The sequence below is a fragment of the Papio anubis genome, chromosome 6 (assembly GCF_008728515.1).
Source record: "Papio anubis isolate 15944 chromosome 6, Panubis1.0, whole genome shotgun sequence".
Classification (NCBI taxonomy): domain Eukaryota; kingdom Metazoa; phylum Chordata; class Mammalia; order Primates; family Cercopithecidae; genus Papio; species Papio anubis.
Genome location: NC_044981.1, coordinates 41,105,726 through 41,129,248, shown reverse-complemented (window position 1 = coordinate 41,129,248; position 23,523 = coordinate 41,105,726). Strand labels below are relative to the sequence as shown.

General features: G+C 49.1%; 1 protein-coding gene across 1 annotated transcript; it reads left to right on the top strand.

The window, feature by feature from the left end:
* Positions 1–472: 472 nt before the first annotated feature.
* PRPH2 (peripherin 2) lies at positions 473–22,408 on the top strand. The gene is made up of 3 exons (XM_031667086.1): positions 473–1,733; positions 18,742–18,984; positions 21,750–22,408. Exons 1-3 carry the CDS (start codon positions 1,153–1,155, stop codon positions 21,964–21,966), a joined length of 1,041 nt encoding a protein of 346 aa, XP_031522946.1. The 5' UTR covers positions 473–1,152; the 3' UTR covers positions 21,967–22,408.
* Positions 22,409–23,523: the final 1,115 nt, after the last annotated feature.

Here is a 23,523-nt window from a genome sequence, read left to right as displayed (position 1 = left end):
CAGAGCCTCACTGTAGCCCAGGCTGGAGCACAATGGGGCGTTGTCAGTTCACTGCAACCTGCACCTCCTGGGTTCAAGCGATCCACCTGCCTTGGCCTCCCAAAGTACTGGGATTACAGGCATGAGCCATCATGCCTGGCCACTATATATTACTTTTTAATTTTACAAGTTGCAAATGTTTTCTCACAATCTGTCACTTTCTTTCTTTCCTTCCTTCTTCTCTTTCTTTTCTTTTCTTTTTTTTTTTAATTTGAGACAGGGCCTAACTCTGTCACCCAGGCTAGAGTGCAGTGGCATGATCACGGCTCACTACAGCCTTGACCTCCCCAGGCTCAGGTGATCTTGCCACCTCAGCCTCCAGAGTAGCCGGGAGAACTACAGGTGCGTGCCATCATGCCCAACTAATTTTTTTTTTTTTTTTTTTTTTTTTTTGTGGAGACAGGGTCTTCCTATGTAGCCCAGGCTGGTCTTGAACTCCTGGGCTCAAGCAATCCACCCAACTTGGCCTCCCAAAGTGCTGGGATTATAGGCGTGAGCCACTGTGCTTGGCCCTGTCATTTCTTTTTTCAAAGAGGATAACAATTTATTTGACCTACAGAAAGTTTTAAATGTTGAAGGAGATTGGCCTGGAAATGTGCTTTTGGGGAGCAACATGGTCTGAGCCAGACCTCCAGATATAGCCCATTCTTTTGGCCATTCTCGCCCTTTGCTCCTGATTCTCCAAGCTGTGCCCAGAGCTCTCTGGTCCAGCATGTACCTGGAGGCTGCTTTTGACCATGTTTTGAGAGCGGCATGGCTTTATCTAATGGGATGAACCTGGCTAAAGAGATTAGCAAAACGTCTTGTGGATCCCACTTTTAATCTGCAGCATTCAGGCTGCCCCTTCTTGGCTGGGAAGGGTGCTGAAGAAACAACGCCCAGGACCAGGACTAGCCCCTGCTCAAGCTGAGATTCTGAGACCCCTGCCACCACTACTGCATTTGCAGGGATCCCAGGCTAGAAGGGCTCGACATGGGCAGCCCCCAGGACAGCTCCCTACAGCTTGGGCCATCTGCACTTTTCCCAAGGCCCTAAGTCATCCGCCTCTGGGCTCGTTAAGGTTTGGGGTGGGAGCTGTGCTGTGGGAAGCAACCCGGACTACACTCGGCAAGCATGGCGCTACTGAAAGTCAAGTTTGACCAGAAGAAGCGGGTCAAGTTGGCCCAAGGGCTCTGGCTCATGAACTGGTTCTCTGTGTTGGCTGGTATCATCATCTTCAGCCTAGGACTGTTCCTGAAGATTGAACTCCGAAAGAGGAGCGATGTGATGAATAATTCCGAGAGCCATTTTGTGCCCAACTCATTGATAGGGATGGGGGTGCTATCCTGTGTTTTCAACTCTCTGGCTGGGAAGATCTGCTACGACGCCCTGGACCCGGCCAAGTACGCCAGATGGAAGCCCTGGCTGAAGCCATACCTGGCTATCTGTGTCCTCTTCAACATCGTCCTCTTCCTGGTGGCTCTCTGCTGCTTTCTGCTGCGGGGCTCGCTGGAGAACACCCTGGGCCAAGGGCTCAAGAACGGTATGAAGTACTACCGGGACACAGACACCCCTGGCAGGTGTTTCATGAAGAAGACCATCGACATGCTGCAGATCGAGTTCAAATGCTGCGGCAACAATGGTTTTCGGGACTGGTTTGAGATTCAGTGGATCAGCAATCGCTACCTGGACTTTTCCTCCAAAGAAGTCAAAGAGTGAGTGGCTTCCAGTCCTGGGGTCAGAGCTATTAATATATAGGGGACACTGAGGCTCAGGCCTCTGACCAGCCCCTCTCCCCACACCCAGTGCCTTTTCCTCTCCATTGGGTGCACACCTTATTACTGCGTATGTGAGGGTGTATCAGGTCGAACCATATGAAACTGCTAATATTCTACCTCTTTGACCCATAAAAAAATGGCAACTTCATATGGTTCAACCTAATGTTGGCTAAGGTGGGAGGAAGGTGTCAATTTATATAAGCTGTTTGGATAGGAGCTCCTTGGGAGGAAGAGCCAGGCAGGAATGTGTGTCAGCTTTATATAGAGGGATGGAGGTCATTCATCGATCACAAATACTGAGGTGCTATTTGGCTATTTGTCTCATTCATTCAAAGTAGCTGGATTCAATCCCAGAAGTTCAAATTTCCTATTTAGGGCCGGGCACGGTGGCTCACACCTGTAATCCCAGCACTTTGGGAGGCTGAGATGGGCAGATCACGAGGTCAGGAGATTGAGACCATCCTGGCTAACACGGTGAAACCCCGTCTCTACTAAAAATACAAAAAAATTAGCCGGGCGTAGTGGTGGGCGCCTATAGTCCCAGCTACTCAGGAGGCTGAGGCAGGAGAATGGTGTGAACCCGGGAGGCGGAGCTTGCAGTGAGCCGAGATCGCACCACTGCACTCCAGCCTGGGCGACAGAGCGAGAACCCGTTTCAAATAAATAAATAAATAAAAATAATTTTAAAAAGTAAAACAATTTCCTACTTAGTTCCCTTGTTTTCCAACCTTTCAACCCTGAGCATCCATTCCCAAGATGTTTGTCTGGATATATTGGAAAGAGCAAGGGAAGGGGAAGTCATGAGATCTAGGCTGAAGTTTTGACTCTGTTGTTCAAGGTCTTGTGACCTTGGGCAGGTCACTAGTCACTCTGCGCTGTGGTTTGCCTATCTTTTAAATGAAGGCACTGGAATAGAATAGGTAATTTTGGAAGTCACCTCCTAGCCCTGGCTGGCACCTGGCATGCAGCAGGTACTCATCAAATGCCTGCTGGTGTTTACTTAGTAAGTCATGATAGTGCAACGTGATAAAACATTTCTAAAGTATTCTTGGCATATGTAAAAGTAAAATGCTGCGATGGGCTGTGGGAGGTGCTGGTGAAAGAGAGACTCTCAACTTCTGTGTCGGAGGGAACAGCCTGTGTGCTGGCTCCGGTGGGCTGCTCTCAACACGCCCACCAACCTGGCGCTTGAGTGACTTTTCGGGGAAAGTCACTTGCCTTGAGGCAGCCGCTCTCACTCACCTCTTCTTTCTGTCCGACTCGACCCTACCTGGCTGAGGTTAGGGGTTCAGTTATTCCTAGGGGTGGTTTTTTTTTTCTTCTGAGTCAGGCTGGTAAGTCCAAAGGGAACTTGAACTCAGGGCATTGGTACCAGCAGCAGGACATGTCTGAAGCCCAAAACAACATTAATGATGCCCAAATGGCTAGCTTAGCTGCCCTGCAGATGGAAGGGACGTCACAGTGAAGGTCACTTCTCGGGATTTTATTTTCTTGTGGATGGAGATTACTGCTGCAAATCCCCAGTCAGGAGAGGATTGTAAAGGGCTGTGCCCTTCCCAGGTGACAGGTCTGCAGGGGCAGCACAAGATGCCACGATTTATATAAATCTCCCGAGGAGAGCGTGAAGCCAGGGGCACAAGCGGAATTCCTGGGGAGTGGGAGAGGCCGGTGGTAGAACCAGCCTCTGTGAGCAGATGAGAAGGGGCTTTTCATCTTTTCCTCCATCATTTCCCTTGATTGTCTCCTGCATAGAGTCAGTTCTTGGATAGATGTATTCAAATCTCTCGGTAACTCCAAGTCCCCTTTTGTATCAGAGTGAAGGAATGATCTAGGTCACTCCACTCTCAATGGTCAATGGATTCAAAAATTTCAGGCAAATATTTAGCCGAATCAAAACTCCTTCAATGTCCCATACCAACTTGTTGGTGGGAAATTTTCCAAACTCCATTGACTTGGGAAAAATTCTTCTATTACACGCACAAAAAATGCAGCAGAAATATTAAGAGAAACCAAAATAGGAAAACAAATTCAACCTAGCTTCACACCCATAACTTGATTAATACCTTTAATTTTTCTACATTTCAGTCTAGTCTTGTTCACATTTACATAGTCATACAGTGTAATCATAGTATAAAGACAATTTAGGGCCAGGCGCGGTAGCTCACGCCTGTAATCCCAGCACTTTGGGAGGCCGAGACAGGCGGATCACCTGAGGTCGGGGGTTCGAGACCAGCCTGACCAACATGGAGAAACCCCGTCTCTACTAAAAATACAAAATTAGCCAGGCATAGTGGCTCATGCCTGTAATCCCAGTTACTCAGGAGGCTGAGATGGGAGAATTGCTTGAACCTGGGAGGCAGAGGTTGCAATGAGCTGAGATCTCGCCATTGCACTCTAGCCTGGGCAACAAGAGGGAAACTCCGTCTCAAAAAACAAAAACAAAAACAAAAACAAAACCACACACACACACACAATTTAGTGTTCCATTTTGTAATCTGATAGTATAACATTTGCATAATGTCCAAAATGATCATGTTTAATGGTTGCATAAGAAGTCCACTGAATGGCCAGGCGCGGTGGCTCAAGCCTGTAATCCCAGCACTTTGGGAGGCCGAGACGGGTGGATCACGAGGTCAGGAGATCGAGACCATCCTGGCTAACATGGTGAAACCCCGTCTCTACTAAAAATACAAAAAACTAGCCGGGCGAGGTGGCGGGCGCCTGTAGTCCCAGCTACTCCGGAGGCTGAGCCAGGAGAATGGCGTAAACCTGGGAGGTGGAGCTTGCAGTGAGCTGAGATCCGGCCACTGCACTCCAGCCCGGGCTACAGAGCAAGACTCCGTCTCAAAAAAAAAAAAGAAGTCCACTGAAGCGGGGTGCAGTGACTCACATCTGTAATCCCAACACTTTAGGAGGCCAAGGTGGGTGGATCACGAGGTCAGGAGTTCGAGACCAGCCTAACCAACATAGTGAAACCCCATCTCTACTAAAAATACAGAAAATTAGCTGGGCGAGGTGGCATATACCTGTAATCTCAGCTACTCGGGAGGCTGAGGCAGGAGAATCACTTGAATCAGGGAGGTGGAGGTTGCAGTGAGCCGAGATCGCGCAACTGCACTCCAGCCCGGGAGACAGTGTGAGACTCAGTCTCAAAGAAGAAGAAGAAGAAAAAAAAGAAGTCCACTGAATGAATGTACATGCTTAGGCAGGCATTCAAATTTTTATTTACCTCTATTATAAATAACACTGGAATGGGCATCTTTGAGCCTTTTACTTCTCTCTGTCTCTGTCTTTTATTTCCCTTAGGCTAAATTTCCAGGAAAAAAATGGACGTTTGGCTTTAACTTTCCACAAAGTTGGTCTTAAGACACAATTAGGGCTGGGATCAGTGGCTCATGTCTGTAATCCCAGCTCTTTGGGAGGCCAAGGTGGGAGGATCACTTGAGCTCAGGAGTTCGAGACCAGCCTGGGCAATATGATGAAACCTTGACTCTAAAAAAACAAAACAAAGCAAAACAAAACAAAACCAAAACATAAAAAAATTAGCCAGGAGTGGTGGCTTGCACCTGTGGTCCTAGCTACTCAGGAGGCTGAGGCAGGAGGCTCATTTGAGCCCAGGAGGCAGAGGTTGTAGTGAGCTGAGATCATGCCACTGCACTTCAGCCTAGGTGACAGAGTAAGACCCTATCTCAGAAAAAATAAATAAATAAATAAATGAATAAATAAAGAATTAGCATACAGGTTTCTTAGAACTGAAATGCTTTTCTCCTTTTCAAAACCTCCGGTGACCTCATACCTCAGTGAGCTGCCTGTTCTTCCAAGGGTATAGCCTGATAGGGCCACCTTTGCCGAGAGAGGATCACATTATCATTTCCCACAGACTTTTATTTTTATTTAATTAATTAATTAATAGTTATTTTGAGGCAGGGTCTCACTCTATTGCCCAGGCTGGAGTGCAGTGGCACAATCTTGGCTCACTGCAACTATCACCTCCTGGGTTCAAGCTATTCTCGTGCCTCAGCCTTCCAAGCAGCTGAGATTATAGGTGTGTGTGGCACCACACTGGGCTAATTTTTTTTTTTTTTTTGAGACAGGGTCTCACTTTTTTGAGATGGTCTCACTATCCAGGCTCACTACAACTCCCACTTCTCAGGCTTAGGTGATTCTCCCACCTCAGTCTCCCAAGTACCTGGGACTACAGGTGCGAGCCACCACATCTGGCTAATTTTCTGTATTTTCAGTAGAGACAGGGTTTCGCTATGTTGCCCCCAGGTTGGTCTTGAACTCCTGAGCTCAGATCATCCACCTGCCTCGACCGCCCAAAGTGCTGGGATTACAGGCATGAGTTACCTTGTCCAGCCTCCAGCTAATTTTTCTATTTTTAGTAGAGATGGGGTTTCATCACGTTGGCCAAGCTGTTCTTAAACTTCTGGGCTCAAGTGATGCTCCTGCCTCAGCCTCCCAAAGTGCTGGGATTCCAAACATGAGCCACTGCACCCAGTCCCACAGACTTTTACATGAATCATCACTGAACAAGGCCCACAAGGGAAGTGAGGCTCCTGGGGTTATGTTCAGAAAGCTGCTCAGAGCTGGGTTTGCCTGAGGGGCAGTGCCTGAGACCAGAGCACAGCTCTTATCTAAAGTTGGTAGAAGGAATGAAAGAAGGACTGAATGAGAGACTGTGGAATGGCACCTACTCCCACCTCCAAGGAAAACTAAAACATTTTTCTGTTCACGTTTTCACGGCTTCATTTTGGAAGGTTTAGTAAGTTTACATGACAAAGCTAGCTCTCCAAAACCCATCCATGAAAAATGTAAGTTTTATATATATATTTTTGAGATCACAAGCACTGAGAAATGGTAAGCATTTACCTTCTGGATTATCTCGGCACACCCCCGGGGCTAGGATTCTGATGGCAAAGACGTGAGGCCGGCAAAAGGGCAGGGAGAGGGAGGTTATCATCCAACAAGATCCTTCTCTTTTTTTATTTGTTGCCCAGGCTGGAGTGCAATGGTGCGATCTCAGCTCACTGCATCCTTGCCTCCCTGGTTCAATTGATTCTCCTGTCTCAGCCTCCCAAGTAGCTGGGATTACATGTGCCCGCCACCAGGTCCAGCTAATTTTTTTTGTATTTTTAGTAGAGACTGGGTTTCACCATGTTGGCCAGGCTGGTCTCAACCTCCTAACCTCAAGTGATACACCCTCTTTGGCCTCCCAAAGTGCTGGGATTACAGGCGTGAGCCACTGCTCCTGGCCACCAAGATCTTTTTAAAAGAAATTTTTGGCCAGGTGCAGGCTCATGCTTGTAATCCTAGCACTTTGGGAGGCTGAGACAGGAGCATCCCTTGAGGCCAGGAGTACAAGACCAGCCTGGGCAACATAATAAGACTTCACTTCTACAAAAAACAAACAAAAAAAAGGCCTGGTGAGGTGGTTCACGCTTGTAATCCTAGCACTTTGGGAGGCCGAGGCGGGTGGATCACTTGAGGTCAGAAGTTTGAGAACAGCCTGACCAACTTGGTGAAACTTTGTCTCTACTAAAAATACAAAATTAGCCGGGTGCGGTGGCTCACGCCTGTAATCCCAGCACTTTGGGAGGCCGAGGTGGGTGGATCATGAGGTCAGGAGATCAAGACCATCCTGGCTAACAAGGTGAAACCCCGTCTCTACTAAAAATGCAAAAAAAATTAGCCGGACGTGGTGGCGGGCGCCTGTAGTCCCAGCTACTCGGGAGGCTGAGGCAGGAGAATGGCGTGAACCCGGGAGGCGGAGCTTGCTGTGAGCCGAGATCATGCCACAGCACTCCAGCCTGGGCAGAGCAAGACTCCGTCTCAAAAAAAAAAAAAAAAAAGAAAAAATTAACCAGGTTCAGTGGCACATGCCTGTAATCCTAGCTACTTGGGAGGCGGAGGCAGAATTGCTTGAATCTGGGAGGCGGAGACTGCAGTGAGCTGAGATGGTGCCATTCTACTCCAGCCTGGGCAACAAGGGCGAAACTCCATCTCAAAAAAAGAAAAAACACCAACCAAACAAAAACAAACAAAACAAAACAAAAAAGAGCTAGGGCACAGTGGCATGCACCTGTGGTCCGTGCTACTTGGAAGGCCGAGGTGGGAGAATCGCTTGAGCCTGGGAGTTCGAGGTTGCAGTGAGCCAAGATTGCGCCACTGCACTCCAGCCTGGGTGACAGAGTGAGACCCTGCCTTAAAAAAAAGACAAAAAAATTATTTTCTTAAAAAAAAAAAAAATAGAGATGAGGTCTCACTCTGTTGCTCAGGCTGGTCTTTAACTCCTGGTTTCAAGCAAGCATCCCACCTCAGCCTCCAGAGTACCTGGGATTATAGGCACCCACCACCATGCCGGGCAGAATTCTCCTTTTTTTTGTTTCTCCTCTCCCCATCAAATTTGGATGAGCCAACAAAGAGTTTGGGGTGAGCCTCTTTCTCCTGCTTGACCTGAGGACTGTGGGGAAGCAATCCCAGGAGAAGTGAGCTGGTCTGAGCACGGATAGCCTGGAGAAAATGCACAGGGATCCTCCGCTGACACAGACAGGGCATGGGCAGTGTGTGGTGCCACGATTTCCAGGCATTTCTGCAGGCTCTGTCCCTGGAATAACTTTCCATTCTGTGCAGTGGGCACTTCACTAGACTGGGCTAGAGAAAGTTGAGGTCTTCACCTTCTAGCATCTTCAGTCCAGCTCCTGAGAGGAGGAGCTGGGCGCCTGCATTCTGGCCTCCCCAGTTGTGCCCCACCTTGGGGCCCCCAGGAACCTGAGGATAGAGTGCACAGCCTCAGTAAGCATGGAGGGGTGGGCAGGGTGGGGAGATTTCTCAGGGGAATCTTTTTTTTTTTTTTTTGAGACGGAGTCTCGCTCTGTCGCCCAGGCTGGAGCGCAGTGGCCGGATCTCAGCTCACTGCAAGCTCCGCCTCCCGGGTTCACGCCATTCTCCCGCCTCAGCCTCCCGAGTAGCTGGGACCACAGGCGCCCGCCACTTCGCCCGGCTAATTTTTTGTATTTTTTAGTAGAGACGGGGTTTCACCGTGTTAGCCAGCATGGTCTCGATCTCCTCTCAGGGGAATCTTTAAGATCCAGGCTGGCTCCTGAAGGTTCCTGATCTAATGAATAAGATCAGGTAGAAACAATTCCATATTTTTATGGGAATTTACAAGAGTTTTTTTTTTTTTGTTTGTTTGTTTTGTTTTTTGAAATGGAGTCTCACTCTGTCACCCAGGCTGTGGTGCAGTGGCACGATCTCAGCTTGCTGCAACCTCCGCCTCCTGGGTTCAAGAGATTGTCCTGCCTCAGCCTCCTGAGTAGCTGGGATTACAGGCACATGCCACCACACCTGGCTAATTTTTGTATTTTTAGTAGAGACAAGGTTTCACCATGTTGGTCAGGCTGGTCTGGAACTCCTGACCTCAAGTGATCCGCCTGCCTCAGTCTCCCAAATTGCTGGGATTACAGGTGTGAGCCACGGCACCTGGCCTTACAAGAGTTTTGGCTGCTCTGTCTCAGGGGAGTAGTCCAGTGACTGCACCCCATCCCCAGCCTGCCTATGACCATGTTGCCAAGTCTTTTGGGAGAGAGAAAAGACCCAAATTTATCCTGCACAAAACCCCTCCTGGGAAGTTTTTGTCTTAATTTTTTTAGTTTTTGTTTGTTTGTTTGTTTGTTTGAGACAATCTTGCCCTGTTGCTCAGGCTGGAGTGCAGTGGCACCGTCTTGGCTCACTGCAACCTCTGCCTCTCGGGTACAACCGATTTACCTGCCTCAACCTCCTGAGTAACTGGGATTACAGACGTGTGCTACCACGCCCGGCTAATTTTTGTATTTTTAGTAGAGACAGGGGTTTCACCATGTTGCCCAGGCTGGTCTTGAACTCCTGACCTCAAGTGATCTACCCGCCTCAGCCTCCCAAAGTGCTGGGATTACAGGAGTGAGACACTGCGCCCAGCTGGTATTATTATCTCCATTTTACATATGAGAAATCTGAGGCCCAGGAGGTTAAGGGACATGCCTAAGATCACACAATAGGAAGTAGGGGAGGCAAAAAACAAAACAAAACAAAACAAAAACCAGTTTCGGCCACTTGTGGTGGCTCACACCTGTAATCCCAGCACTTTGGGAGGCTGAGGCGGATGGATCACTTGAGCCCAGGAGTTCGAGACCAGCCAGGGCAACGTGGTCAAACCCCATCCCTACAAAAAATACAAAAATTAATTAGGTGTGGTGGTGTGTGCCTATAGTCTCAGCTACTCGGGAGGCTGAGGTGGGAGGATCACCTGAGCCCAAGCAATTGAGGCTGCAGTGAGCTGTGATTGCACCACTGTACTCCCGCCTGGGCAACAGAGTGAGACCCTGTCTCAAACAAAAAGAAAAAACAGCTTTATTGAGATATAATTCACATACCAAACAATGTACCCATTAAAAGTATGCAATTCAATGGTTTTTAGTATATTCACAGAGTTGGACAACCAACATTACAATCAATTTTAGAACATTTTCATCACTTCTAAGGGAAACCTTGCATTGTTTAGCTTTACTCCCTAGCCTCCCCTCCCCCTAGCCCTAAGTAACCACTTGTTTACTTTCTGTATCTATAGATTTCCCTGTTCTGGACATTTCATATGAATGAGTCATATAACATTTGTCCTTTTGTGTCTGCCTTCTTTCACTTAGCATAGTGTTTTCAAAGTTCATCCACGTTGTAGCATGTATCAGAACTTCATTCCTTTTTATGGTGAAATAATATTCCATTATACAGCATGCCAGATTTTAATTCTGCTCCTTTCACCCTACTCTGCTGTTTCCCAGTGATGTTAAAGTACCTCTTGTATACCTTCGGCATTAAATGAATGTTTGTTCACTGAGTGACAGAAGCCTCAAATTATCCAGGCTGCTTGGGGTAGGGGAAGTCTTGCTTTTCTCCCTCTTCTCCCTGTCTTTCTCTTTTTTTAAATTTTATTTTATTTTTATTTTTATTTTTTATTGAGATGGAGTCTTGCTCAGTCACCCAGGCTGGAGTGCAATGCGTGATCTCGGCTCACTGAAACCTTCGCCTCCCGGGTTCAAGTGCTTCTCCTGCCTCAGCCTCCCGAGTACCTGGGATTACAGGCACCCACCATCATGCCCAGCTAATTTTTGTAATTTTGTAGAGATGGGATTTCTCCACGTTGGCCAGGCTGGTCTCAAACTCCTGACCTCAGATGATCTGCCTGCCTCGGCCTCCCAGAGCGCTGAGATTACAGGTGTGAGCCACCGCTCCCAGCCTTTCCCTGTCTTTTTGTTCTCCATTTCCTCTCCCAGAAGGACAGGGAAAGGAGTGGACAGAGATGATGCAGGGTTGGAAAACATGAATGGATTAGGTTCGGATTCCAGTGCTTCTGTGCCAACATCTTAAATAATCACGAGGTGGCCCCACAGAAACTAGAAACACCATCCTGGGCTCTGCAGGGCCTGTGGTAAATGGGGTTGTCACTGGGCTTCAACCTCCCACATCTCATCTCGCTCCCCTGGCCTGGTGGTCCTGGGTGGGCCAGGAAGAGGGGGACACACTTTCTGCTACACTTGGAGGAGGCTCTCAGAGGGAGGAGCCAAATCCAGGAATGCTGTCTCCCTCATTGACTCTCTCTTTTCAGAGCAAGGTGTCAGTGAAAGAGATGTATAGTTCTCTCTCTCTCTTTTTTTTTTTTTTTTTTTTTTTGAGATGGAGTTTCACTCTATTGTCCAGGCTGGAGTGCGGTGGCACCATGTCGGCTCACTGCAACCTCTGTCTCCTGGGTTCAAGCAATTCTCCTGTCTTAGCCTCCCGAGTAGCTGAAATTACAGGCGCCCAGCACCACACCTGGCTAATTTTTATATTTTTAGTAAAGACAGGGTTTCACCATGTTGGCCAGGCTGGTCTCGGACTCCCAACCTCAGGTGATCTACCCGCCTTGGCCTCCCAAAGTGCTGGGATTACAGGTGTGAGCCACCGTGCCAGGCCTGTAGTTCTCAACTGATGCTCTTTTATCTTGTTTTATTGCATTTCCAACTTCTATTATAGAAAAAAACTCAAGCTTTTACAAAATTAAAGAGTTCAGTATAATTAATTCCCATGTAGCCATCACCTAGCCAGGTGTGGTGGCAACACACCTGTAACTCCAGCTACTTGGAAGCTGAGGTGGGAGGATCACTTGAGCCCAAGGTCTCTTAGAAAAAGGGAAAAACAGATTGGGCGCATTGGCTCATGCCTGTAATCCCAGCACTTTGGGAGGCCGAGGCGGGCGGATCATGAGCTCAGGAGATTGAGACCATCCTGGCTAACACGGTGAAACCCTGTCTCTACTAAAAATACAAAAAAAATTAGCTGGGCGTCGTGGCGGGCACCTGTCGTCCCAGCTACTTGGGAGGCTGAGGCAGGAGAATGGCGTGAACCCGGGAGGTGGAGCTTGCAGTGAGCCGAGATCGTGCCACTGTACTCCAGCCTGGGCGACACAGCGAGACTCCATCTCAAACAAACAAACAAACAAACAAACAACAAAAACAAAAAAAACCCCAAAAAACAAAAGGGAAAAACAGACTTGGCACAGTGGCTCATGCCTGTAATCCCAGCACTTTGTGAGGCTGATGGGGGTGGATCCCCTGAGGTCAGGAGTTCAAGACCAGCCAGGCCAACATGGTGAAACCCCGTCTCTACTAAAAAAAAAAAAAAAAAAAAAAAAAAAAAAATTAGCTGGGCATGGGCGTCGTGGTGAGTGCCTGTAATCCCAGCTACTTCAGAGGCTGAGGCAGAAGAATCACTTGAACCTGGGAGGCAGAGGTTGTAGTGAGCCGAGATTGCACCATTGCACTCCAGCCTGGGCAACAACAGAGAAACTCTGTCTCAAACAAAAACAAAAACTAAAAACCCAAAGACAAGAAGCCATCACCTAGGAACAAATATCAACATTTTGCCTGTTTCATATATACTACCCTCCCCCAAACACGTTCTCCCCTTCTGAATATCCTAAAGCAAATCCTGGACATACTTTTCTTTTACCTATAAATACTTTAATAGGCATCTCCAACAGACAAAGAGGCTTTATTTGTTTTTTGCCCTTTTGTTTCTGCTGAACATAAGCACAAGACCAGTCACAGTCAACAGAATTAATGGCAATATCAACCAATACCCAGTCTATGTTCAGTTTTCCCTGATAGTCTCGGAATGCTTTTTACAGTTGGTCAATTTAGGATCCAAACCAAGTCTATGCTTTGCATTTGGTTGTTTGGTTTCCCGTCTGTTTTACTAAGAAACTGGCCCCTTTTTCATGCCATGTATGTAAGAGAAACTGGGATTCTCCTGCAGAATCCCCCATAGTTTGGAAATGGGCAATTGCAGTCAAGTGGTGTTGTTTAACTTGTTCTTCTGTTCCCTGTATTTCCTCATAAACCAGTAGTCTGGGTCTAGGTGTGGTTGGATCAGGCTCAGCTGTGGCAAGAACATTTCCTACATTGCCGCTCTGTGCATCTTACCGGAGCACATGAGGAAGAACATGAGGTCTTCAGTCAGTTTACAACACTTCTTTTAAAGGTCGCAGGATGAGCAGAGCTGTAGTATCTTGGGGTGAGAGGTAGAGCCTGAGGGAGCTCAGACATTTTGGAACCAGGAACTACCAGCCAGGAAGGCCTAGCCAGGGGTCCCCAGTCTGAGGGAGAAGCTGGCACCAAGCTTTCACTGTTCACCATTCTTCCCAGAGAACCCACAGACTACATACAGGTACCTGCTTGCTCTTCTTAAACAATTCGTAGACATCTCAGGAAGAAGATTAGAACCTGGCTAGATGGGGTGTCTCCCCTCTCAGACGGGAACTCTTTGAAGGCAGAGCTGTGTTTCCTCTTCAAATTGGGGCTTCCTGAGGGCTGGGCTGTGTCTCCCCTCAGACCAGGGCTCCCTGAGGATGGGGCTGTGTCTCCCCTCAGACCGGGGCTCCCTGGGGATGGGGCTGCGTTTCCCTCAAACTGGGGTTCCCTGAAGACAGGGCTGTGTCTCCCCTCAAACTGGGGCTCCCTGAGGACGGGGCTGCATTTCCCCCTCAGACAGGGGCTCCTTGAGGATGGGGTTGCGTCTCCCCTCAGACTGGGGCTCCCTGAGGACGGGGCTGTGTCTTCTCCTCATGTCACCCCTCACTGTCTGTACTACCTTACGCCTAGTGACTTACTGTCTTAGTTCACTGGGAGCTGCTGTAACAGAATACTTGAGTCTGGAAAGCTGATAAAAAGCGAGATTTATTTCTTACTGTTCTGGAGACTGGGAAGTCCAAGGTGGTGGGGCCGCATCTGCTGAGGGGCCTGAATTCATCCTTTTCCTCAGGAACCCACTCCTGTGATAATGGCATTAATCTGCTCATGAGGACAGAGCCCTCGTAATCCAGTCACCTCTCAAAGGTCCCATCTCTCGCCACTGTCATGCTGGGCCTCACGTTTCCAACACAGGAACTTTGGGGGACACATTCAAACCACAGCACTACCCAAAAAAGCCATCTTCAAAGCATACTAAACACATAGTGTGTACCCAATGTTCTACGCATGTGGTCCCATTTAATGTCCACCATCCCGTCAAGTGTTTAAAATCTCATTTCTTAGATGAGAAAACTCAGTCTCAGAGAGATTAGGCCAGTTCTCAAGGTCTCACAGGTGTCCCTCAGCCAGTGTCCTGCTCGGGGTGACCCCCTGTCAGGTATACCCCTGCCCATTGCCCTATGTCTGGCCTTACTGATTTGATTCACTTACTAAATTATGTTGGTTTTTCCAGAAAAACTCAGACATGATCATTTTCCCAGGCTCTATGTGCCTTACTTATGGGAGAGTGGCCTAGAACATAGGCCTTATTTTATTCAAGACCCTTTCAAACCCTAGTGACTCCTCCCCCACCGCAGAGTGAAATTCATAGCCTGGGAAACACGCGGTGATATAAATAGCCGGCTCACCACTAAGGCGCTCTCCTCTGCCTGGCTTTGTCTTAAGAGGGTGAGAGGAGCCTTAATCTGTGGTTGGAATGAGGGCAAGCACTGAGTAAACAAGACGATGTTTGGAGTGGGGGAGGGATAGCTCCAGAAGTGAGAGACCCCAAGGGTTCCCAGGCTGGTGACCCAGGCAAGTCCCAGCGGTCACCAAGCTCGGCCTTTTCCCCCAGGCTGACCCGTGTTGCCCCTGGGAAGTTCCCAGTGTGAGGGAGATGCAGCCCTGTCTTCAGGAAGCCCCAGTCTGAGGGGACATGCAGCCCTATCTTCAGGGGTCCCCAGTCTGAAGGGAGACACAGCCCGTCCTCAGGGAGCCCTCAGGGGAGCCGGAGGCCCAAGCCAAAGGCCCTTCCCACAATGCTCCAGCTTGTCTTCCCACCCCTGCCCCAATTCCGTCACCCACAGCCCGGTGCCCCCCAGCGAGGGGCTGCAGAGGGACAGCTGAGCAAGACACAGTTTCTGCCTTCCCCACGCACGTGGCTGGAGTGGGGCTTTGAGCGGTGGGCAGGCAGTGCCAGCCGGCAGATGCTCCGTGTTGGGACCACTACGGAGGGTACCCCACACGATCCTGCCCTCAAGGAGCCGACAGCTTCTTCACCACGGCTGGTAGAACCTGCACTGCCAACTCCCCAGTGAGGGCTGTCCCGTGATATGATATCGGGTGGCGGGCTCTGTTCTTACAACCTGATGTCAGCTCCCAGGTACTCAGAGCACGGCCCCTGGTGGCTCTTGCTTGGCCAGCTGCCCGGTGAGGTGGTTTTGCTCACAGTGCATGGCTACTATGTATTAATACCAGCACTCTTCAAGCACTCTTACATGTATCACTTCATGCAATCCTCGTGTCAACTTTGTTTTAAATATAAGGAAGCAGAGGCAGGGAGAGGTTAAGGAACTTGTCCAGAGGGATGGAGCTGGCATGTGGGCAAGCCAGGAGTAAACCCAGGCTGTCCTGCTCTTATCACCGACCTGTGCTGTCCATGCCACCCAGGGCCATCTGGTCTCTGGGCAGTGTGTTCTGCCCATGAAGTAGAGGGCAGGGATTACAGGGCGCGTGGAAACGTGTTTACCATGACCCAGGCCACCTCATGCAGCCCTCCTAGAAAGTCTTAATCATAATAGACGGAAATCAACACGCTTCATAGAAATGGAATGCCTGTGGTCCTTGAGCACACCAAAAGATGCTCAGTTTCACTCGTAATGAGAAAAATGGAAATGAAAACAACCCCGAGATACTGTTTTCCAAAGATCAGTTTGGCAAAGATCAAAAGTCTGATCTGTGTGGATGCGGCTGTGGAGGACGGGTTCTCCTGAGCATGGCTGGTTGGGTTTGTGAACCGCCCCCTCCCCGCTCAGCCCCCCGCAGGACAGACCAGAGGAGAAATATGGCAGGTATCTGGCAAGATCACCCTTTGATGCCAGGATCCATCTTCAAGGAATTTACCTGCTCCGTATAGTCACAATATGCAAAATGACTGATTTCCATGTTTGTATTAATGAGAGACTGGGAAAACCGAAACTTCCATCAGTATGGAACTGGCTAGGACCCATGTGCCATCCACACAATGGGAATACCATGCAGCTCTTAAAAAAAAAGAAAAAAAAAATCCAGGACACTCCACTGACAGATATGAAAATATCTCAGCTGGGCGCGGTGGCTCACACCTGTAATCCCAGCACTTTGGGAGGCTGAGGCAGGCGAATCACTTGAGGTCGGAGTTCCAGATCAGCCTGGCCAACATGACAAAACCCCGTCTCTACTGAAAATACAAAAGTTAGCTGGATGTGGTGGTGCACCACTGCACTCCAGCCTGGGTGACAGAGTGAGACTTCATCTCCCACCCCTGCAAAAAAAAAAAAAAAAAAAAAAGATCTCCAAGATATTGCTAAGGGAAAAAAGAAAGGTTCAAGACAGTATGTATATAATGTTCTCATTTGCAGTAATAAAAAGAGAACAGGAAAAATGAAAACATGTTTGCTTGTCCATGCACCAGAGAGAGGCTTCAGCCTCTCTCTGGTGGAGCTGGCCACAGCGGTCAGGACCTGGAGGCTGAGAGATGAGGAGTGGGAGGAATTTTGTATTAAAGAGATTTTATTTAGAAGCGAAACATGGACATCTTTTAAGAGATTGGTGACCATTTCAATGAACATTGTTTAAAATAATCTCTATTGGAAACAATTATGCTCTCTATTATGTTCTAAAAGTCTATTATGTAACACATTGTTCACCTGCAACTTTTTTTTCTTTTCTTTTCTTTTCTTTTCTTTTTTTGAGACAGAGTCTCACTCTATCGCCCAGGCTGGACTACAGTGGCGTGATCTTGGCTCACTGCAACCTCTGCATCTCGGGCTCAGGTGATTCTTATGCCTCAGCCTCCCGAGTAGCTGGGACTACAGGCATGCACCAAAACGCCTGGCTAATTTTTTTTGTATTTTTATTAATTGTAGAAATGAGGTTTCACCATGTTGCCCAGGCTGGTCTCGAACTCCTGACCTCGGGTCATCTAATCACCTGGGCCTCCCAAAGTGCTGAGATTACAGGTGTGAGCCACTGCACCTGGCCTACGTGCAACTTTTTGTTTTCTTTTTTTTTTTTTTTTGAGACGGGGTCTCACTCTGTCGCCCCAGCTGGAGTGCAGTGGTGCGATCTCGGCTCACTGCAACCTCTGCCTCCCGGGTTCAAGTGATTCTCCTGCCTCAGCCTCCTGAGTAGCTGGGACTACAGGCACGTGCCACCACGCCCAACTAATTTTTGTATTTTTAGTAGAGACGGGGTTTCACCATATTGACCAGGATGATCTCGATCTCTTGACCGAGAGACAGTCTCGGTCTCTTGATCTTGATCTCTTGGTCTCGTGATCGGCCCACCTCCGCCTCCCAAAGTGCTGGGATTACAGGCGTGAGCCACCGCGCCTGCCCACAACTTTTTATTTAGATGACAAGCACACAGTCAAGTGCACAAATCTTTTTTTTTTTTTTAAGAGACAGTCTTGTTCTGTTGCCCAGGCTGAGTGCAGTGCAGTGGTGTGATCATAGCTCACTGCTGCCTTGAACTCCTGGGCTCCAGCGATCCTCCTGCCTTGGCCTCACAAAGTGCTGGGATTACAGACTTGAGCCACCATGCCCAGCCAAATGCACGAATCCCAAGTGTGCAGCTCAATGAGTTTTGACACATGAAATACCTGGGTAATCACACCCAGGTCAGGTAGAACATACCCAGCCTGTCTGAGGGGAAGGGGAGACTTTTCACTGTAAAGATCCCTTTTGAATTCTGAACCTGTGTGAATGTATAGTAAGCTCTAAATAAATATACAAAAAAATATAGAAGTGCAGAAGATATGCTGGGAGCCCCGCCCATCAGCCTGGAGAACCTGCTTGCAGTTGTGTCCCTTAGGTAAGTCAGGAGCTCCCCCCTGGCTGGGGGTGGAGTCCTCTGAGGGCAAGGACTGTGCCTGCCTCCGGTCTCCATCCCCTGCCTTTTCACAGGCCCTGGGCCTGAGCAGGCCTTCTGGAAACACCTGGCTGGAAAGGGCCTTGGCCACCAGTGACCTGTAAGGGGGAGATGAGGTTGGTGAGGGAGCTGGGGCGTCACCAGTGGCAGCCAGATGCTTGTCCATCAACAGCTCCTGTCCTGCTGCTCCTCCTCCCCCCCAGGCATGGCCCCAAGAAAGGGCCTGGCAGCACAGAGTGGTTGGGTGAATTTCTGTACTCCCTATTGACTTGAGTCTTGGATTACCATCTGCCTCAACCCTCTAGACCATAAGGTCGAGGAAGGCAGGGGCATTTATTCATTGCTTTGTCTTCAGTGCCTAGAACAGTGGCTGGCATGTAGCAGGTGCACAGCAAATATATACCAAGCGTGTGAGTGAATGACTATTCCAGGCTTCCAGAGGCAGGGGATGGGAGGAAGTGGCCCCTGGTGAGAAGCCCAGGAAGCCCATCTCCAGTTGTCTCTTTTCCTTCCAGTCGAATCAAGAGCAACGTGGATGGGCGGTACCTGGTAGATGGCGTCCCCTTCAGCTGCTGCAATCCTAGCTCGCCACGGCCCTGCATCCAGTATCAGATCACCAACAACTCAGCACACTACAGTTACGACCACCAGACGGAGGAGCTCAACCTGTGGGTGCGTGGCTGCAGGGCTGCCCTGCTCAGCTACTACAGCAGCCTCATGAACTCCATGGGGGTCGTCACACTCCTCATTTGGCTTTTGAGGTAGGCCCTGGGCCAGCTGGGGGTGGGGGTAGGGAGAGCCTCTGGCCCCTTCGGGTCTAATGGGGGCGGAGCCAGGCCTGGAGAGAGCATGCCTCCCTCCTTGGAAACAGCCTTCAGTGAGGCTGTCAGTCAGATCAGCCTGGGCTTGAACCCCACCCAGTGCCTCCACCTTTTATTTATTTATTCATTTATGTAGTTTTGGTTTCTTTCCCACCACTTAAATTTTTTTTTTTTTTTTTTGAGACTGAGTCTCTCTCTGTTGCCCAGGCTGGAGTGCAGTGGCATGATCTTGGCTCACTGCAACCTCCCCCTCTTGGGTTCAAGTGATTCTCCTGCCTCAGCCTCCCCATAGCTGGGACTAAAGGCATGTGCCACCATGCCCGGCTAATTTTTTGTATTTTTAGTAGAGACGGGCTTTCAACATGTTAGCCAGGATTTTGACCTCCTGACCTCAGATCCTCCCCGCCTTTGGCCTCCAAAGTGCTGGGATTACAGGCATTAGCACCGCACACAACTGACACATTTTTTTTTTTAAATTTAAGGTGAGATTTATAAAAGGTAAACAATTTGGTGTCATCTAGTTGATTTACAATGTTGTGCAACCACCTCTACCTAGTTCCAAAAGATTTCCATCAGCCCCCAAGAAAATCTCACACTCATGAAGCAGTCACCACCTCCCAACCTGCCCCCAACCCCTGACAACTATTCTCTGGATTTATGTATTTTGGACATTTCATATAAATATACCCATATTACGTTTGGCTTCTTTTAGTTAGCATGCTTTGGAGGTTCATCCTGTGTCCCCACTTTTTGGTACTGAGGTCTTAGTCATTTAACCTCTCTGTTATATGGGGTGACAGCACTTAGCTTTGGGGACTATTGGGAGGCAACATGAACAGCATATGCAGGTGTTCAGGAAATGGGTACTGTTTGGATTTGGGCTTCTTGAGATGCTGGTCCCCATTTACCTGTTAGTCTAATAATGTGTGGGTTCATCTTATCCGCAACGCTCAGTTCCTCTGTAAGCTATAGGGCTTGCAATGTAAGCAAATCCTCAGTGAGTGTGCTGAATTTACTCCTTGGTTAAAGAGATACTCATTTTTAATTTTTATTATTTTAAATTGTTTATTTTTTTTTTAGAGACAAGAAGAAAAATTCACTGTGTCGCCCAGGCTGGAGTGCAGGGGCATGATCGCAGCTCACTGCAGCCTCAAACTCCTGGGCTCAGGGCTCCTCCCACCTCAGCCTTCTGAGTAGCTGGGACTATAGGCACACGCAGAGTAGCTGCAAGCGGGTGCCCTGAGTCACACTCCATAGAGTCTTTTGTAGAAATTGGGTCTTGCTCTGTTGCCCAGGCTGCTCTCTAACTCCTGGTTTCAAGCAATCCTCCTGCCTTGGTCCCCTAAAGTGCTGGGATTACAGGTGGGTGCCACTGCACCTGGCTGAGAGATCTTTCTTTCGAGACAAAGTCTTGCTTTGTCACCCAGGCTGGAGTGCACTGGCATGATGTCAGCTCACTGCAAGCTCCACCTCGTTCAAGTGATTCTCCTGTCTCAGCCTCCCAAGTAGCTGTGATTACAGGCGTGCACCACCATGCCCAGCCAGTTTTTGTATTTTTAGTAGAGATGGGGTTTTGCCATGTTGGCCAAGCTGGTCTTGAACTCCTGACCTCAAGTAATCCACCAGCCTTGGCCTCGGCCTCCCAAAGTGGTGGGATTACAGGCGTGAGCCACCATGTGCGGTCAGAGATATTTCTTAAACATGTACCTGTATGCCAGGCACTGCTCTAGGAGTTGAATGAGAGAGTGTTAGTAAATGAGGTGGCACGGTGACTCAGGGTACGTGCTTTTAGCTACCTTGAGAGCAGAAAATCCAAACTTCAAAATCCCAATGTACAAAGCCAGGAACATTTGGTGAGGAAGCTTTTTCCATTGAGGAGATTCCCAAAGATTCCTTTAAATGAGTCACCTTGCCTGTGCACCTAATGCCAGCTGGCAACATGGGGGAACCACATATCTACAACAGTAACAACAACAAAAAAAATACAAAAATTAGCCAGGTATGGTAGCAGGCCCCTGTAATCTCAGCTATTCTAGAGGCCGAGGCACGAGAATTCCTTGAACATGGGAGACAGAGTTTGCAGTGAGCTGAGACCATGCCACTGCACTCCAGCCTGGGTGACAGGGTGAGACTCGTCTCAAAAAAAAAAAAAAAAAAAAAAAAAGTACCACACAGCAGATGCAGAAAAGAGGTGACCTCTTAATTCCACCCAAAGAAGTTACTGAACCACACAATATGTGCCAAGCGACAGAGTGTAGAGGGGCACCGAGGTGAAGGAACCCAGGATTAATGCACCTGGGATGGGGGCGACCCGAGGGGGCGGGGAGGGAGGATGAGCTGCAGGGGAGCTCACCAAGGGCTGAAGATGAATTAACAGATGAACATGGAGTGGAACAAGGTTCTAGGCAGAGCATAGCAGATGGTAAAGACCTAGAGAGGAGAGAGTATGGGGCATGGGCGAACCCAAAGCAGCCCAGGGTGGCTGGAAAGGGAGGAAGAGAGGGGTCTGAGATGAGGCTGGAGGAGTCAGGTGTGTTGAGCACTGAGGACAGGGCAGCGTGGGGCAGGCTGTCACCAATCCACATTCCACAGTGCTCAGGTTGAGTCCTCTCTGGGACCCTCATTTTGAGGCTCCTGTGGTTTCCGAATGATCCAGCTCCCAGTGATTCTCCCAGATTGTCTCTAAATCTCTTCTCCCGCCATCAGGTGACCATTACAATTGGGCTGCGCTATCTGCAGACGTCACTGGACCATGTGTCCAACCCCGAGGAACCTGAGAGCGAGAGCGAGGGCTGGCTGCTGGAGAAGAGCGTGCCAGAGACCTGGAAGGCCTTTCTGGAGAGCGTGAAGAAGCTGGGCAAGGGCAACCAGGTGGAAGCCGAGGGCGCAGACGCAGGCCAGGCCCCAGAGGCTGGCTGAGGGCCCCGGGGCCCCTCCCTTCCCGAACACTGAGAAATAGTGGACTCAAGAAACGCGGATCTCCCCCTCGTCCAACTCTGAAAGTCTGAATCTCCCAAGGAGGGCACCATCTCACAGAGACTCTCCCTGATGGTGGAATTTAAGTTTAGGGTCCCTAAAAGCATTTGACACACAGTTGTTGAATGACTGACCCAAAATGTGAATGAGTGAGCTCCCTTCAGGCCCGCTGCCCTAGGATATGCCCTCCTGGTGACTCAGGGGCTCTCTCAGATGGCTAGCCCAGGACCCGTCTTTCTCACACGGATTTAGTCCTACCCTACAGTCACTGGCCGTATCCAAGGGCTGCTCCCCTTTTAGAATTTACCTCTTATGAGCTCCATGTTGCTTCACTCTATATCCAAAGTGTCACTTGGTGCATAAGTACAGAAGTCTGAAAAATGGCCATGTTGTCTTTTTTTTTTTTTTTTCAATGCCAAGATTGACAGGTTGGCCATTTGCTTAATGCCAGAAGTTGGGGGAAAGTTACACTTTTCTTTTTTTTTTTTTTTTTTTTTGAGACGGAGTCTCGCGCTGTGTCACCCAGGCTGGAGTGCAGTGGCGCGATCTCGGCTCACTGCAAGCTCCGCCTCCCAGGTTCACGCCATTCTCCTGCCTCAGCCTCCGAGTAGCTGGGACTACAGGCGCCCGCCACCACGCCCGGCTAGTTTTTTGTATTTTTAGTAGAGACGGGGTTTCACCATGTTAGCCAGGATGGTCTCGATCTCCTGACCTTGTGATCCACCCGCCTCGGCCTCCCAAAGTGCTGGGATTACAGGCTTGAGCCACCGCGCCCGGCAAGTTACACTTTTCTAAGAATAATGGACTCTTAAGGCATTGAGGGCTCTAAACAGGATTCTTTAATTATGATGCAAGAGAATTTCAAGGCAGGAGATTATTTCCCCTACCAAAAACACAGTGAAAGGCCTGCTTTTGTGTCCCATTCACATGCCCTTGGTCACTGAGTCTGGAGTGAACCATGGGTTGAGGAAGTCAGGCTGCTGGCGTGTCCCAGCACCACACCACCCCTAGGGTGCCGGGTGATCTCCTGTGGCTCATCTGTGGAAGCTCTGGGGTGGGCTGCTGCCCTGCTGTGGAAGAGGAGCAACAATCAGACATGAGTCCACCCTTTGGAGACCAGGCCTCAGCTGTTGGTGGGCCCAGGGACACCCACACAGGTGGCCATCACAGCCCTATGGACAACACTAATTGTCCACAGCAAAGGGCAAGGAATTCTCTGGGAGCTTCTTCTGTTTCTTCCCCCCAAGATACCCATCTTGAAAAACACTATTTCTGGAATGCTTCTGCATCTAAGGAGATTCTTTGAGATAGCCCATCTTCCTGAGCTAGCAAATACATGAGTTTTCACTTTCTTTAGGAAAGAGAAGCTTTCAGGGGAAGGAATGATTTTGCTGACTTCCCAGACCCTGGTGACCAGACCAAGGCGGGGCCCAGCATAATTCCGCCAGTTGGATGAATATTCAAGAGAGCTCATTCCTACCTGGCTGGAGACCACAGCCA